General features: G+C 32.7%; 1 protein-coding gene and 1 non-coding gene across 2 annotated transcripts in view; one reads left to right on the top strand and one right to left on the bottom strand.

Moving 5' to 3' along the window:
• The window catches only part of Sesn (Sestrin), a 187,898-nt gene that overhangs the window by 147,379 nt on the left and 20,747 nt on the right, over window positions 1-19,772 (bottom strand). The window contains exons 2-4 of the mRNA XM_072898804.1: window positions 15,799-16,302; window positions 13,130-14,222; window positions 9,002-9,067 (exon numbers count right to left, since the gene is read on the bottom strand). Of these exons, the coding sequence (XP_072754905.1) occupies window positions 9,002-9,067; window positions 13,130-14,222; window positions 15,799-16,049 (1,410 nt within the window). The 5' untranslated portion in view covers window positions 16,050-16,302. The remainder of the gene's footprint in view (window positions 1-9,001; window positions 9,068-13,129; window positions 14,223-15,798; window positions 16,303-19,772) is intronic.
• Window positions 9,170-9,242, top strand: Trnak-cuu (transfer RNA lysine (anticodon CUU)). The gene has a single exon. It is a non-coding gene; the product is annotated as a tRNA-Lys (tRNA).

The raw sequence follows: 19,772 nt of genomic DNA, 5'->3' as shown, positions 1-19,772 counted from the left end.
TTAATATTTTAAGTATATTTCAAAATAAAATCTGGAATATTTATATATACATTTTATATCATTATATATAACGATATAAAATAAAGCACTATTGCTAAAACAAGCTAAAACAAGTAATTATTTTTAAACGTAAATTAAATCCATTCTAAATTACAGTTGCTCTGCCGTGGCCTGGATGCCTCCCAAGGCCTCCTTTTCCTCTCTTGTTTGCCCTTTGTTGCTCCTTCATGGCACTCACACCTACTCGTGAAAACATAGTTAATTACGCTCGCGCGTACTAATCGATACAATACGACGATCGCGCGACACTTTGTACGGCACTCCCGACCCTTTAATTGCACGCGACGCGCTCTTTATTACATTTTCGGAAGAACACTCGAAAATTATATCATTCGTGCTCAACATTATTTAATTAATAACTTACTGTACTTAATAACTAAACGTAATATATAAATATAAACCGATATCAGCAATTTTGCTCTATATTGTGTGATACAATGCAATTCATTATTAATTATTAATTATGATGTTAGATTATCTGGAAACATGCAATCTCGGTATACCTGATATGCTTTATATGTACATAAATTGCGTGAAATAAAGGTTGTTATATAAATGAAATCATGGTTTTCCATTATTCAATGTATTACTTTATGCGAGATGAATGTGAGCAAATTATATTTAAATTGAAAAATATTTATATAGTCTTAAATTGATGTATTAAAATTGAAAAATGTTTATAATTATATATTTTTAAAGCAAAAAGTTTGAATAAAAGAAATGCCAAATATATTCCAATCCAAGAATTAAATAAATAATTATTATTAAATTTGAAATAAAATAATAGTTTATAATTGTAATTCTTTATCGATATACCAATGAAAATTAATCAATCATGTGAGTTGATAATCTCTGATTGTATTAATTTTAAAAAAGGATCGCACCCTTGACATTTCCTAGTACTTATCGCAATCGTATATTCAAAAGGATATTAAAATGATGACATAGTAGAGTTCGGATTACTATATCTTCCTGTTCGAAACTCATCAAGTGACAAAGTCACGATGAGCATGTATATAAAATATAAACAATAGCGGATATAAAATATAAACAATAACGCCAAATATATATGTATATAAAATATAAACAATAGCGGATATAAAATATAAACAATAACGCCAAAGATATATGCATATCATGTATATGTATATATACATCTATATGTTATATGTATAACATACAAGATGTTTCAGAAATAGTAAATATGTTGGAAAATTGTAGTATCGATTTTCTCTCTCTAGTTGAGTAAAAAAATTCATATAAACATGCATCCAATTGTCAATGAATCTCTCTCTCATAATGGCTTTGTATGCGCCAGTTTCAAACCTTGTATCTCCGCATTCATTGACAATTGGATACATGCTTTTATACATTTTTTTACAAATGACTTTTTTTCAGAATAATCAAGAGAGAAACTACAACTTCCTAAAATATTTACTATTCCTCTTGAAATATCCTATATATTATGTTATTGATATGTTTGCTTTGAAATGTGTTTACTAGACCCGTATTCTGAGCTTACATTTATCGCTAAATGTATACATATTATATATACACATTTTATATATATACATTTTGTATACCTATATAACACACGTATAAAAACACTTTTAGAGACATTTAGCGATAAATGTGAGCTCAGAGAATACGAGCCTTAGTCTTGTGCCATTCACGTGGTAAGTCTCAAGGAAAATAGCTATTATGTATATTGCAATTTTTCAATATCAATTTAAATACGATTGCGACAAGTAACAGAAGATGCTAAGAGTGATCAATATCGTTTCTTAAAATTAGTATAATTAGCAATTATCAACTCGCACAATTAATACTCGCGAAATTGCATCTCTCATAAATATATTGATAGATGATTTAATTTGTTGTCGCTATGAAATATTTGCAAAATAAATTTATAATAAATATTCTATTCCGTCATATTAATTACTAATTAACGATTGATATTATTGACTTTTCTGTTATTTAATTTACTCGATTTGCGTGTTTTGTACTCTTAATCCAAAAATGGCAAATAACATTTAAATTAATGAATAAATAAAACTGATAACGATCTGACAAATAGCGATCATTGTGATACTCCTGTCTCTTATCGTGAGAGTTAATCAATCATCACCAATTGATAATTCAATTCGTTCTGTATAATAAAATAATTGCGTTTCAAAATATAATACGACAAATTGAAGTGATGGAGGATTATAATTACATTATAGTGATATTTCCATGATAATTATTTCTTTAAATATGAAGAGAAAGTCAAATATTCGTGCTCAGATTTTGAATTCTTTTCATTTAAATTTATAGTACTAATCGTTTACGTTTAGTAATATAGAATTACCAACACGCACTAATGTACGAATTGTAGAATTGAATAATTAAAATAACGAATAATCAGCATTACACACATCGATATTTATACATTAATTGATGATTAATAATTAATAAAATATTGAAAAAATAGAATATTTGGCATAAATCTACTTTGTAGTGTATTAAATATTTCGTCGTGGTAACAAATTGATTGTTGGTCACGCGATATTTGACCTTCGCTTTTCGCGGCGTACAGAGTGCTATTGTTGACATACCTTGGCCCTGTATTTGCGTCACAAAACTCAAGCGAGAAGGTAATAACGCGAGTCTTTCTCTGTATGTCGTAAAATTACTCTTCGAAATGCAAGATTATTTCTTAATTTTTGCACTTAGCGATTCACGCGATCGAAAAATTCCTATAATCAATGACTCGTAATTGTGTATTGATAGTGGATTATAGATATAAATATTGTTTTATCCACGATATATTTATATAAATTATTTAATAATTACTTTTGTATATGCTTAGATTTGAATATATCTTATGTATCGTGCTTTAAACTTTTCATCAATTTAAATATAATTTATGCTAATAATCGTAATATCGAAAGTACGAAATAATACATCGAATAGTTCAAACAACGAAAAGCCGATATTTACATACATGTCATTTTAATCTGTTAAAATGAGTATTTATTTGATCAAAGTTGTGAATAATCGACAAATCTAATTATATTTTTAAAGACTATAAAATTTGAGCAGATATTTTTATTTTAAACTTTAATTTATATATTTATATATTCACTTACATATAATATATTTTTTATCATACAATTTTATGCGAAATAATAAAATTGCTTTAAAATGTAAACATATGCTATTTATTAAAAAGAGGTAAACATTTCTGCGACATATATCATGTAAACTTGGTCAAGTACATTTTAAGCACAGCCATCATTTTTCTTCCATCGTAATATATAATAAAGTACATGTTTTATGATCGGTAGTGTCATACAAAGTATCACGTAAATTAACCGTGTTTTTTAAATATTGTGTAAGTGTCATAACAACAAGAATGAACAAAAGAGCAGAAGAAAAACATCGGACACCGGCAAAGCGACTGTAAAATAATTTGTAAGATTAATTACTTTGTAAGTTTAAGAATTTAGTAATTTAGTTTATACTCTTATACATATAAAAATATATATATATATGCTATGTAATAATATATAATGTACTAGATTTTATTTGAGAGAGGTATTTAAGAAGTTATTTAAATATAGGAGTCAATTCGTGCTGAAGTTTTTAAATAGTCGATTAAAGTAGTAAAGATGTATATTAAATATTTTACGCGTAGATTTAATGTATAACGTATAATAAGCTATCATATTTATCTGGGTATCTCGAAAAAAAGAATGTTTCTATAAATTTATGTAAATTAAGTATACTTATTTAGTATATTTATATCTCTCGAAAGAATGAAATTTTCTATGCGCATTCCTCGTTTATACATTTTTGTTTGTTATAAAAATTCAACAAGCTATCTCCAAGTTACCGCGAAACTCTTCTCAAACCAGTGAAAACAAACCAAAAAATACAAGAAGATACGATAGCAATTCCGTAGAAAGTAGAAAAAAATGAATTGTAACTTTGGATTACATGCAGCGGAGATTATAATGCGCTGCAATTTGCCGCGACTTGAATTGTCATTTGCAGTTGTTGCGAATGAATTACAGTTTCACGAATTCCGCAACGGCTTTTCATCGTTGCCATGGAAATTGCTTTGATGACGGTTTATTGGTTTCGTAAATGTAACACAATTAAGCGCAGCGACGCACATTCTACGTAGTACGCACGTACTATACCGAGTTACAATTTCAAACGAGTACGTACGAAAAATAATTTTATGGGAAAAAAGACGAAATAATATCACCAAGTTTTAACTTTATCTCTTATGCTTATCGTAATAGTACGAATAAACGAGAAAAAAAAAAAAAAAAAAAAGAAAAACACAGTACTATTCGAGAATATGACGATCGCATTCGTCGTTCGGCCTTTTCTGCGAGATCTTTCGAAACACCAGCCACGAAATTAAAGCAATTGCTACCTTCTATTCATAGGAGTCATTACGTCGAATTGATAAACGCACGCAAGCACCGAGCACCGACGACGACAATTGGCGTATTAAAGAAGACGAGGCGCGATGTCAACGACCTGTAGATAATCATATATAGATGAAGGCGTCACAGAGGGAAATAAGGGGTCACGGATAAAGTGGTCACTGTTTTTACTTCTTTAATCAGTACATTTTTTCTTCGTGAGAAAAGATTATTACTTCAATTAACATTCGTACATTAATAATGATTAAATATTAAAAAAGTTATTTAATATTCGCACATCGTTATCTTAATATGCTCGTTATTAACGATTTCTGAAATTAGTCCACTAATTACTTCGCTTTGGTCGCGGATATCACGCACTTTACCGTACATACTGTTCACGGTAAGATAGAAATGGCGCTAGTTTAGACTCTAATTAACGTCATTAACGGGTAAATTGTATGCTATGCCCTTTACTGTGCTGTGAGCTTTAAGATTAAGCTAAGCGAGTTAAATTCTGCGCTCCAGTATGCAATTAATAGTTACGAGAAGGAAAAATATTTACGGAAAAATAAAAAATGGAACATGATAAAATTGCTCTAATTATAAATAAATTTTTAACTGATACTATAATAAAATATTGTAGTCATAAATGTGTTTTTCTCATTCACAGAAAGTCTCGTTCCATCTCTAAAAAACATTTCGTAATTTTAATATATTGAAATAAAAACAACCGACGTTATTTCTATAAAGTGAAAACAGGAAACAGCCACACACACACACAATCATAGAACATTCATCGTTCATCTTCGTAAGTGCGTTATCAGTGAGTCGCGCGATACGAATTATTTTTGAAAGGGGTACAAATGAAATCGAAAATTCAATTCACGCTCCAATGGAGTTTATACATATATGAAACACGTATGAGCCATTAGTAATCCCTTGACCTAGGAACAATACCCATAGACTCGATCAAGATTCTCGCGAATTTGCAGTCTTTTTCTTCGCCTCACGTATATTTCTCTCCTCTTTCTGCCCTGTTTTATTTTTCGCAAAATTTTGAATCGTCTCTCTACAACAGATGTTGTGAAAATTGGCTATTGCGTTAAAAATTCGAATTTGGTTTTCGAGAAATAGCGATTTTGCGCAGATAAAGTAAAACTTCGTTTTATTTGAACCATTCTCTCGATAACTGACACTGGTTCCCCGATATCTGGAGAACTACCGCAAAGTAGAACGTTCGATAATATCCCTTGGAAATTGACCGATGTGTGAGAACGTGAGATAGTTATAGAAGAGAAGATATACTTTCGAATAATCTAATAAAAACGTCGACCCAATAAAATTGGACAATAAAACGTTTTACAGAAGAAGACGAAAAGAAGAGAGATCTTGAGAAATATAATCAATTATAAAACTATAAGTTTTATAATTATAAATATTATAAAACTATATAAAAAAATACTTCACACTCTATATGCTGTAAAACCCTTTTACATTGTTACGTTGGATATCTTCGAATAGAGTTACGTGCTTTTGCGTAATTCAATATCAGATTCATTTCCGCAATACTTATCTAGTTTTCAAATTACGACTAGCCTGCATTCAGAGATACCCAGAATCATGTCACGAATATTAGTATATAATATTACACGTGTAACAAATAAATCACGCACCTGTCACCCACATAACGTAAAAGATCTTGCGTAGATCTAAAGACATAATGATAAAAATCAGCGATCTCGACGATACATCATCGGTTGCTACTCGAATTTTCGATGATCGAATGATCGATTGTCAATTTGCGTCATGAAGCGTGGAATAACGTAAGATGACGATCAATAAGCAATACATCATATATACGTCGAAAAAATTTTACATATACATATAGTAAACATACCTATAAAGTATCAAAGTATGAGATAGAGTTCTTTAGCTTTTAATCGCTTATATCTTAAAAGATTTTAGAGTTATTTTTTAAATAAATGCTATTACATCCATGTTTTTGAAGAGTCTCAAAATTTAATTTTCAATTTTTTTTTATTTTTCTAGCCAACTAACATTTTTTATACATTAAGAATAATAACGCGAAGAAAAAAAATATTTTGTCTATGGTGCAAAAAAATCTGCTTTCCACAAAACTATTTTATGATATTGCGGATAATGCGCCCGAGTAAAGCCATAGTGTGCGATTTATTTGTAGAAAAAGTATACACTTGTTTACACTTACCTGCTATTTACTAAAAGATGCACACAGTAGCAGCTCTCATAAGGTAGATATGTATAATACTTTCTATAACCACTTTATAATAAATCATAAAAATTTGGCGTAAAATCTTCTTCTAGAAAAAATATATAAATTTACAGCACGTTCTCTTCTATTGAAGAAAAAATAATAGAATAGAAATTTAATGTTGCGTATCATATTTTCTATAACAACTTGTCCTTTTCTTAATTCTGAGACACACCGCGTATACGACAATCAAACTTATGTATGAATGACACAACGTATTTGTATTATATAACAAAAAAATCTATAAACTGATAACTACATTGTATAACGTGTGGATAATTATTATGAAGTTCCACGCACGTTTTTACGATAATTCAAACAGATATATTTGCCCCATGTTTTACGAAAACGTGCATTGACACGAGTAATAATCTTATCTTAACCAAGGTCGGTCGCGTGTATTATACTCTGCGAAACAGAGTAACAAAATGTACAATTGTAATCCACAAATTATTGTACTATGTAATATTTGATAATAATGTAAATCGTTAAATTACAACCACTTTGGTGTAAAGATCGCGATAAATTCGTGTATTAATCAAAATAAATTGCAGTGCAAAATTAGTTTCTCGTTAATATATGCAATGCGTTACACATTGCGTCAACAATTTTCGAGCGCGAAATGTGATTCGAGTGCTATTATTAGATTATATTAAAATTCATGACGACGAAACAACATTAGTAATCCATATAGTTAATAATTGACATGAGTGATAATTAGACAATTAATTAAAACTCTTTGGATTATATGGGAAACTGTATTTTCCTTTGTGGCCTTTAACAGCGCGGAAATTTATTCATTATTTGCATAAAAGTGCCCATTTATATATCAAATGACGTTAATAGTCACGCTAATTACAACGAACTTTAGAATCACACGTAATCTGATCATTGGCGCCATCTGCAAATTGGCTTTGTAATCAATATCCTTTTCTATCCTATATCGATAAAATATAAAAGTTTTAAATATGTGCAAAGAATAAACTAAAGATAAAAGAGTTAAAAATATTTTAATTTAATATTATTATAATAATAAAGATATATAATAATTTATCAATATTTCTAGAAAATTAAACAAAATAAAAAAATAAAATAATCAGTATTATTTATAATCTTTGCATAATCCTTTTTAAGGGTACTGACAGATTTTGTTAAAAATATTTTCAAATTCTATCAAAAGATCTATGTACATTTACTCGATCGGCAATACAGTTATCTTTATAGATGTGTAGAAAAACGTAAGAGATATATTTCGATCACACAGAGCCATAATACTCACGTTTAATCAAAGTAAATTAAAGGTCATTTAGGGGACAAATAAGTATGGACCGACTTGACACCCGGTATAATGTGAATCAATTGTCAGGACTGACTCGTTACCGACCATTGCCAATCAGCTGACGAGATCATCGACACTGTTGGCGCCAATGCGATGGCCCAGATTTTGCGGCAACATTAACCGATTCGTTTTTCATGTCCCACTTTTTGTGACCACGATCGCGAGTAAAATAATTCAGCTATTCGTGCCAATTTCTAAAAAAAAAAACAATTAAAAAAAAAAAATAAAAATAAGAAAAGAAAGTCGCGCGTATTCCTTTTAACGCATCGCCGATCGCGAATTTATGCGACATAAATTGTTGTATTTTTATGACGCTTACACACATGCCTTATTTAAAATTTCAATAAGAAGTCATATATATATGAAGTTATTATAACATAAATATTATATAAAAAGTTGAGTATTTCCAACTGTACTTTGTAATAATAACAACATTTTATAAACACATTTATCCTTGCAAAACAAAAAGTGATCGATTACATGCTGAATAATTGTTATCATTACATTTATAATATTCGTATTTACCTTCATTTATCTCAAAGTGATCTCATCCTACCTTGTACGTCTGTTATTGATTGCAAAAATCGTGTTATCGTCTAAGATAATCATATGCTGCATCGATGATAAAACTGTTCAATATATATTTGATATGACAAACTAAAGCCACAAAGTTTTATATAAAACCACTTTCACAAATGTTAATTAATATTAACCGTAATAATTTGATTGAATTTGTCTCCTCGTCTGAAAACATAAGTAGAAAGATACAGAAGACTAATAAATCAAATTTTCTTTGGTTAATTTTAATTAACATTTATTTTAAATGGTTGTAAGTACCACCTAACATACTAATCTACAAAAGCAATTGACACATGCAAAATCACTTACCTCTGAGAGAGGGACGAAGGCACTAGGTCCATCGAAAGCCGGCACTGGTACTGGAAGTCCTCTATCCTGTAACAAAAAAAAAAAAAAAAAAAGATTACATTTTCTACTGTACTATATTCGTATCTAACGTCGAGCTGAAAACTAGCAAAATACATCGGGCTCTCAACAGCCCGGCTAGCTCAGTCGGTAGAGCATGAGACTCTTAATCTCAGGGTCGTGGGTTCGAGCCCCACGTTGGGCGATTTCTTTTGTATTTTAATGGTCTGTATTTTACAAAATTACTAAAAATTATTTTTTAGTTTATTGGTCCTTCTCGTAAAATATATGATTAAATAAAGCCTTTGTTCTAATAAAAAAAGAAAGAGTCAATAAAAGTTTTGCTGCTAATAATAATATACATGAATACAATGTTAAAGTAAATATATCTATCACTAATGTAAGTAATTTAACTTTGTTAAGAAGTAAAAATTTTTTATGCGCAATTGCCTTTCAAATGTTAACTAAAATATAAATTTTTAAATATTATCAATTTTACAATAAAAATTGTATTAAATTAGAAATTAAATATATTAAAACTGAAGGAATCATCAATAAATATTCCTTGATGCTATCGAATAATTATTTTAACTTATAATTATAATTAAAACTGACAGTATCATTTTAAAAATAATGACTTGATTATGTTTAATACTTTATACCATTAATATTATAAAATGTTTTCTCATTAATAATCTATCACATCATAATTAAAATTTTGTTTTTGCAAATTTGTATTCTATTTTCTTTGTGTTCATAAAAAGGCATTCTTATCTCCATACATGTTATTCGAAAGTAAAAAAATAGAAAATAATTGTGTAAATTTTATACGTGATTATCGATATTATAATGCGATATATTGTGTTTTGCGTGTAAAACCTTTCCTGGCTTTCTGTTTCTGTCTTCCTGTCTGAAAATTGTTCTGCACTATGTATAAAGCTTTACACACAAGTCGTATCGATCGACCTCGAGTGTGACAATATCGGTGAACATAAACTTACGGCCGAAAGAGTGACTTCTACATTTACGCATATATATTTTTTTGCTTTACCATTAGCAGAGACTAAATATCAACATCAATATACGTTTCGAAATTAATATATTATTTTTCCTATATACGTGTCTCGCTGCGCTTTTATTAAATATAATATATAAAATGATGATTATATTTTAATAAATGTAAACAATGATCATATTGTTAATGTTATTAAAATAAATAAATTTGCAAACCCACTTTATACTTGTTTATTTTGATATACATATATATTCACAAAAAAAAAATATATATTTTTTACGCATATATATTTTTTTAGCTATTTTTAAAAGATAATTCAAATAATTTTCACGATTCTAAAAATTAATCAGAGTAATACAGTTTCTGAAATTTGTATGAAAAAAAAGAAAACAAAGGTACACGTTACTTTGGACTTTTCAAAAAGCTCAAAAATAGTCTGTTATTTTTGCGGTTTACTTTCATCTTACTATTAGAAACGAATGAGGCTGAAGTATATTATTGCGCGCGATGTCCTTGCAAACGTTGAAAAGAAAGACACTAAAATAATACGAAGTTATCGGTCGGAAACGTTTTTTGAAAACCTTTCAATCTTACAACATTCTACGATTATTTGCCTCTATTTCCGTCTCAGTTACTTGGATATTTACGATGAATTGCGTGTTCGTTTGCTCGTTCGTCCGTTTCTGACACTAACTAGCGCGCGAGATTAGTTTTGCCAGTATTGTCAGGTATTTCTTTTAACGGCACATTGAAGTACATGAATTAGTCCAATTTGCCACGATCCTTCGAAAAGATTAACTACGTCGCCGTAATAAGATTAATGACTGTCGTAGAACTATTCGGTGGAAGAGAAAGAGCAACTTCGCGATAGGCCGAAGTTGTGCTTTAACCGCGAACTACCTAGGTACAGGATATTTTTAGAGACCGCGGTTCAAACGCCTCCCCAAATAGCCAGTCAAAACAAGTCCATTAATATAACCGACAGTTACTCCTATCCGGTTTATCTTTTATGCATAAGCACATCCTGCACCAGATTATTCCCACGCACTCATTTTATAGCTTATGAGTTAAAGTAATCATTTTGCCCGATGTCAAAGATTACCCAAATCTCAGATTCAAAATTTTCAAGATATTTCCCATAACTTAATTACAGTTAATGTAGAATTAATATAATATACAAAAAAATTCAAATTTTTTTTGTTTAAAAAAATAAAAATTCGATGTGAAAATTGAGCAACAGCTATTTTCGAAATGCGCGAACAGTTGTCACGAGAAATTCTGTATAATCTTTCCTAGTATAGTTTATTTATAAAAAAAAATATATAAAACAACGACACGCATTAAAAGCAAAGATACAAAGTCACAGCGTAAGAATCACGCCCGGCAGTTACTCTTCGCGAAGGACTCGGATAAATTGCCGCAAAGCTTGAAGAGATAAAGCTTGAAATATTCTGGACAATCTCAATTCCGCCGCGGAATGTGTACAGCGTATCTCAGAATAATTGTGCACTTCCTCTCTCAGACGTGGATACCAGAGGTTGCTCCAAAATTACGCGGCATTAGTAATTTCCAAGATATATGCAGATATACATATCATGTATATGTGTGTGTGTGTGTGTGTGTGTGTGTGTGTGTGTGTGTGTGGTGTGTGTGTATATATATATCGCATTGTTATAATCATGCATAAAATTTACAATATTTTTCATTGTCTTATTTTCGAATAATATGTATGGAGATAAGAATGCCTTTTCATGAACACCATATATATAATTTTACAAAATTTAATGTAATTTAGAACATTTTAATTTTTACTTAATTTTAATATATTTTAATATGTGTGTCTGATATATATATATATATATATACACATACATTAAAATATATTAAAATTAAATAAAAATTAAAATTTTCTAAATTATATTAAATTCTGTAAAATTTAAATGAGACGTGCAATCTTTTTTAATTTTATATATATTAATATATATATATATATATATAATGAATATATTAATAAAATAAAAAAAAATTATAAACTAAATATATTATGTATATGTGCATTAAATTTAAATATATTATATTTAAAATTAAATATTTTAAATATATTTAATCTTTTTTAAATTAATTTTTACACAAGTTTTTACAGCAAATAATCAAAGTACAATAATTTAAATTTTCATTCGCGTTGCAAAACTTCTATAAATGATTTCGTGTTATAAAATTAGATAATTCATTCTGAAGAACAGATATAGATATTTCTGAGATATTCCATATGTATCAGTATGTCTCTTTATGTTTTTAACTTTGTTTCATGTTACCTAATAACTTTACAAGTACATGTATGCTGCGAGGGCGAATATTTGAACGCGTGCAAACTTTAGCGGAACCGTTGCGAAAGAATTTCGGCCGAGTGCACGCGAGAGTGCAAACTTCGCGGTCGCGTTAATATCTGCTTCGTCGAGACTTCGCGGACGAAACCTTGCACAGCCGTATCTAGGCTATCCGTTATCTCTTGCATCGTTTCGGTCGTTTCGCTAACAATTTTTTTTCCGGAATGCCGGAATGTCCCGTGTACTCTGACTCAAGGCATACAGCGGTATTTAATTTTTGTCAAAAGATAGATAACCAGGGACAATAAACGATTTTCTTTTTATTTTCGCAACTTCCTCTAATGCATCTCTTAAAATTAAAAAGATTAACGCGTTAAAAGGTAGGAGATTTACGGGTACTTATTATCGCAAAAACAAATCAATCAATTCGCTGATTATTTTCGTAATTAATATAACTAAAGAGATATTATATTATTTGTGACACAAACTTAAGAAATAAATACATTTTATTAAAAAAAATAGTTATTTTATGTTGTGAATTAATTCCTACATATATTATAAAGTATAATTGTTCAAAATAGTTCAAAATAACATTACAATATATCAGTAGCTTTAACTCTGAATTCTAATCTGAAATGATTGCCAATTAATGTTAACGTAGATTTATTTAAACCAATGACGTATATTATTTGGCACGCTTTATCGAAATCCAAAACTGTCTGCCAAGTAGATTGAAAAATGTTCACTTACCTTCACCATCTGGAGGATCTCCGCGCACTTGATCCTGACGTTCTGAAAGGGACAGTTGACGCTGAGCCTGAGTATCACCGGCAGATGTAATGTCACCAGACTTAGGTACTTGTTAGCCTGTGTCTGCCTGGGTCCGTCCAAGGCGTTACCAAGATTCAACATCCTGCCGACGTCGCCGGGCGTCACTTCCGGGCTCTCGAGCACCCTGCCGCTTTTCGCGGACACGTCTTCGTCCTGAGAGAGCGGCCTCTTAATCTGACCAGCGCTAAACTTCCTCTCATCGTTCTTGCGCAGATAGTCTTGCTGCTGCGCCCGACTACGAGGATCCTCCGGATTATCCTCGTGAGTCGCCGCTGTCTCGCGGCTCTCCAGACTCATGTCCTGGCGGTAAGACGGTTCGTTCTCGTTTTCAAAACCGTCGAGCGTGTTGAAGACGACCCCGTCGCTGCGCGCCGCCTCGCTCTCGTTGAAGGACACGTCGTCGTCAGCGCCGTCATAGTATCGGCGCTGCTCGTGCGTCAGTAGATCGCCGCCGGCGGCGATTTTGGCTCGGCGATTCCGACAGTCGAACGATGCGAAGCCGCTCAGATTGTCGTCGAATTTGGGACTCTTGCCGTACACCCGGGCATCTGCATCAAGCTCGTCGTCTTCCAGCTGCTTCTGTTTAGCACCCTTCAGCTTGGCGTAATTGTTCTTCGTCCTGCCAGGACAATAGTCTTCGCTCGTCGACCTATCGCTCGACGATGAGCCGGGATGGTACTTTCGCTCGCTTTCACAGTTGGAGCCGAAGCGTGGGCATCTGCCTTCGATGTTGAAGCCCTTACTACCCTCGTCCGAGGACGTTGAATGGCCGGATCTGCTCTCGACACCATCGCCGTATCGCTCGCGGAATCGCCTCTCGTTCAAAAGACGACCGTCCACGCAATCGAATGAGGAGAACTCTGGATTGTTATCCTCGAGAAATGGTGCCGGGTTATCGTTCACGCTTTGCGGGAAGAAGCCCTCTGTCCGGAACGTGTCTTGTAGCAGCTGATGCTGATGCACGCTCCTCGGCGACGACCTCGTCGGCGACCGCTCGACACTCATGTCGTATCTTCGATCAAACATGAATTATCGATTAAAAGCTGAACACAAACGGGCGTGTTGTGTGTGCGTGTATATTTAATATAAATCTTTTAAGGTGTTACTACTACTTCTCGCTAATAAATAGCAGCTATAATAGCAGGAATTATTTACAAAATAATTTGAGCCAGTTTAGATAATACTTATAAACTTATACAAATAATATACGCAAACAATAAAATTGAAAAAAAAAAATAAATTGTTTATTTTTCCACAAAACTCTATTATTGTTTAAATTTTATCACACTCTATGATCGGCAATTCACTCACTTCTTTCGCGAAAACTTTTATTCGCAATTTTCTTACTGTATAACTGTTTTTAATTACCGTTAATAATAAATCTTTCTAATTTAATTTTATAATCCATGTATAATAATAAATGTTTTCTCGAAATAATTTAAAAGAATTAAAATAACCTCACGAAAAAGACTCTGCAAGTTTAGCAAAAAAACGAAGACAAGTTGAGCGAATTTGATAAAAAAGGCAGATATTACAAATCTCTTTCTCTGCAATAGTCCTTGCAGTTATGCTTTAAACAAGTATAATTTCTTCTGCGTGTTTATTATTAATCCTCATAACGTGCACATTTTAATGAACCGCTCGTGATTATTTAAGTACCGCGTTCACGTCGGGTTTTATGTGTTTGCGTGACTGAATGCTGATATTAAATCCAGAACCAATAATTTGCCAAGAGTGCACGGAACGAAATGTTTGCGCCGATTAAACATGTCCGCTCGATTGAAATTATGATACGCAAAGTCAAATTATTTTAGGAAATATTTATTACACGGTGTATGTATTATACACAAATATTATTTATTATTTGAGATAAATTGTTAATTTTGATTAATCATTAATTAATAGCACTGATAATTGATATCGGTAAACAAAGTTGTTCAATAAATTGTATAATTTAACACATCCCAAGTGACATGTCCATATGTATTCAATAAGATAGAAAATAGGATCACCGAGAATTCATTACAGCGTATCCAATTAAACCTAAATACGAATGGATAAAGGCATGCAACAGCGAACATATGTATAGTTTTAAAATTTAACGGGATTGTAATCAAAATACCGCAATCTAATATCATACATTGGTCCATTTATCCACAACAAGAATATACAAATTTTATTAAAAACTGCGACAGGGCGAAACAAACAAAAATTAATTATATTGATTGTCTTTCTTTTGCATGAATTTGATATCAATTTTACCCAAAATAATGAATGTTTTTGTTATAGATATATATTTATCAGTAACCGAGTATAACATATAAAAGAAACTAAGGGCGAAAAAAAGATTACGATTTTAATTATACACTAAACATGATTAAATAAAAAAGCTTTTAAATAATATGAAACATAGATCAGAAACATATCCCGTTTCATAAGTTCAAAAAATTAGCAAAAAATGTATTAAAATCAAATGTATCATATTTTATCATCAGTTTAATCAAATTCACTATTAAAATATATATAAGCGATATTTTTTTTACAACAAGCATTTTTAGAAAAAAAAAAAAAAACAGCGACACACTTACCTTCCGTCTTGACCGGAGAACTTGCTGGTCGCGTTCTTGGTATCCTCGATATCGCTGGCGTTTTCCCAGCGATTCGGACTGCCGACGCTGCCCAGCCATCCCTCGACGGTGGTCCTGGCCGCAGCCAGGGCGATGTTCCTGGCCGCCTCGTCCCTGGCGCAGAGCGGCGCCAGGAACCTACTCACTAGCTCGACCTCGTCGCCCTTGGTGGAGGCGTTGCTGCCCGACGAGCTGTTCGGCTCTCGGTACATATCCCACGCACGTTGTTTTCCTTCCGTCCGATCCTTCCAGGATCCTTCTTGCCTCGAAGCAATCGCGCGGAGTGTCGAGGCGCCCGCGCGCTCGGCTCAATTCCCAGGATAAACAGCGCGCGCGATGGAACGACGGATATCTATATTTTTCTTCCTTCCGATTCGCCGTTTCCCCTCTTTTGCAGGGGCACGATACTCTCGTCTATTTTGCGAGCTCGTCTGACGATCCTCGAAAGGATGCGCGCTGCTGGTGCTGCAACAGGGAATAACAGCTCGCTGTCATCAAAGAACTCTGTTTTTGTTTTATTAATCTCGATCGCGTAGATCGTCTCGCCTTTAAGACTATACGACTAATTTTTCTTTATTTTTAAAAAGAATAGAAAGAAAAAAAGAAGAAAGGGAAATGCAACGTAAACGGGAATACGTAAAGTCGTCGACCATAATTGCGTTATTCTTATCTACTCCGGTAAATCTTTTCTTTAATCTAACGGAAGAAATCTTAAATTTTTTTTTACTTGTGCGGTTTTTTACGCAAGAAAAAGTTTTTAACCAATATAAATGGTTCGTAAGTGCGTTGATTTAATCTACGATTTAATCTGGTCTAATTTATTTAATCACAATCTCTTGCGCATTAATGTTTTATATTATATTGTATTTATAGTCTACTTAATTTCTTTTACTCTGTATACATTCTCTGGTTTAATTTTCCTATTTCTCAAATTTTATCTTGTTATTAATTCACCTTCTTTAAACTATATTTTTATCTTATGTGTCTACTAATGTACTTCTTTTTTTATCGTATAACATGTAATATAAAAAAATTTCTTCTGTTTATAATAATAAATAAATAAATAAAAAGATATATATATATATATATATATATATATATATATATTTAAATCGTTTGCTTTTTACAATCTTATTTAAATTTTTAAGGACGATATTAAAATCGTTAGGTTTTTCTCGATCGCAAGAGGGACAATTTCGAGATCGCATCTTGAAACCGATCAATCGATCGATCGATTATTCGCCACTGCGATTAAACGGCACTCCTTCGTTTTCCAAGGCTCCTTCCTCCTCTATCCGGCGTGGAAAGAAAGGGATCGAGGGGAAGAAAAAAGAAAGAGTAGATCTCGGTACTATCCTCGCGCAATTACGCTCGTTTCGTCGCGTTTCGCCGTGAGAGAATCGACCATAAAACTCGTTTCTCTCGGAGGATTTTACCGAGACGGCTGCACCTCGGGATACGTTTCAGGGAGATAGAAAGTAGGCAAGGAGGCGTCGGCCGCCTAGCGATCTATCGAGATTCGAGTTCGAGGGGAGAGACGGCGGGAATGGGAAACGCGATTCTCTGACGAACCTTCCGCGAAGAGGAAACGATCGACCGGGAAAACGTTTTAACCTGATCGGATCCGATCGATTCGCATCTCCCCCTCTTCTTTCTTCGCTCTCTTTTCCCGCTTCCTATACTTTCCTTCTACGTTTATCTTTCTTTCTCTGTCTCTCTTTCCTATTTTCTCTTTATTATATTTCTCTTATTTATCACGATTTTTTTATCTCACATGCAGTTCACCTCTCTCTCTCTCTCTCTCTCTCTCTCTCTCTCTTTCTTTGTTTTTTTTTCGTGTCAACGTTGTACGCAATCACCGATCGAATCACATTTTTCCTTCACATCGTCACGCGTTTTCCACCGAATCTTTTTTTCGAATGAATTGCACACAGTCTCTAGCGTTCCTTGCACACTGGGTATAATCCATGGCATAGTCGAAAGCACAGAAAGAAAGACAGGGATAAATTACAAGTATAAGAAAAAAAAACGAAAAAAAAGGTTTCTGCTGTAGACGAAAAAAAAATCCTTTATAGACGAAATCATTTTTCTTCAGCGGGTTCTTTCCTCCGCGAAATGGACGTGTAAATAAAACTCGGAAAGTACTGTGCCGCATTAAAGTGAAATGATCGACATCGATCGGAGAAGAAGGAAATGAAATTGCGCGCGCGGCAAAAAGACAGATTATGACGCGAGTAAAAGCGCGCATTTCGCCGAGTGATTTCATTCGTATTGAACTTCAATTTACCGTCGCGGCCTAACGTACCTCGATCGATCTTACGCTCTTATATGCCAAACGGATTTACTACGTTAGCGACGTAAGAGGGCCACCTCTAATAGGGAAACACTTTTCAAAACTGTAATAACCGATGAATTATCGGTCGTGCATTATGCAATGGCACTCGAGAGTCCATAATTCTTGCAAACCTTGAGGAAATCAGCATTTCGCCGTACAATCAAACGCTCAATCAATTCTATCTTGAAATGGATTAATTTTTCGACATCGACTTAATTTACAATTACTGTCGAGTAATAAAAAAAATTATTAAGTATGCTATATACACGCGATGCGCGTTTGAAAACGTGATGGAAATAAGTATTTTTTATCATTATATAGAGATTTATAATTCTGTTTTGTTGGCATTGCTGACTAATGTTCGATATATGTAATTCAGACTGATCAGCTGAGTTAACAGATTACGAGCTAACAATATACTGGGTGTCCCAATTCTATATTGAATGTAAATAATCTTTCGTGATACTATAGCTCAGAATGGCACTTAATTAATTGCTACGTTTTATCAAGATTGGGCAATTAATCAATATCATATTTCGGATATATAAATTTGATTAATCGATTGCTGTGCGAAAAAGCCTGGGTCAAGGTTCCGAGGTCAGGAAATAAGAAAGGTCACGTCACGGTAGCAATTTATCGAGGGATCACGAAAGAATGAAATATCGAAAGGAATAAAGAAACATGCGCGCTCTCGCGTACAAGAGAAAATCAATACAACAGTCAGTTAGTGATGCAGCGATGTGATGTTAGTAAAAAAGATAAAAAGGATGCGAGAAGAATAGAAATTCTCTCTCGATCCTGAAATACAATCTCACGGTGCACTTGCACGATTGCATAAAACACACACATTCGCGCATTTATTATTTCATAGGCGCATTTTCTTATTGCGTAAACCGTGGAAAAGGCCTCGGACGAGTTGCAAGTTATACGCTCTCGACGATGTTTCGTCAAGGAGAATTTCTGCGGAGGGAAAACAGTTTTCGCCGCGCTATTTCTGTCCCTCTGAAACTTTGGCTTGAAATTCACTCTCGTTTGCAGCCCGTACCGAGCTGGTAATCAACTTATCGAGTTCATTATCGAATCAATATAAATAGATTAACGACGCCCAAGGATTATCACTGCGATAATACTGTCGATCTAACAAGCGACGTTTCTCAAATCCTCGCTATTCGAGACGCGTGTGTAATTTTTGCAAACCAGTTATTAGGTGATTAATGATGTTTCGCGGTGTAAACTTTTATAGGTCGAAATATAATGTATACATAATACTTTATGCATATATATATATATACATTTAAGTTTTGATATTAGCCACTTTTGCCATCAACGACGATTGATTATATCCTTTGCCATAAAACTAAACCCAATCGATAAACAACCGCTAATATATGAAAATACATGCGTCATCATACGTACAAACGAAGAGAATATAATTTTCTGAATTCGGTCACTCTCTTAGTCGTGCGTTTCTTATTTCTGTTCTCACAGAATTTACATTTACATAGCATTATTTAAAAAACGTAAAAAGTACGAGATGTTTAAAAGAAAAAAAAAATTAAAATTTCTCGTTATTGGACAGAGAATGAAGATCGAAATAATC

The sequence above is a fragment of the Anoplolepis gracilipes genome, chromosome 9 (assembly GCF_047496725.1).
Source record: "Anoplolepis gracilipes chromosome 9, ASM4749672v1, whole genome shotgun sequence".
Classification (NCBI taxonomy): Eukaryota; Metazoa; Arthropoda; class Insecta; order Hymenoptera; family Formicidae; genus Anoplolepis; species Anoplolepis gracilipes.
The sequence above is the reverse complement of the archived record's forward strand: the minus strand, read 5'-3'. Positions and strand labels throughout refer to the sequence as shown.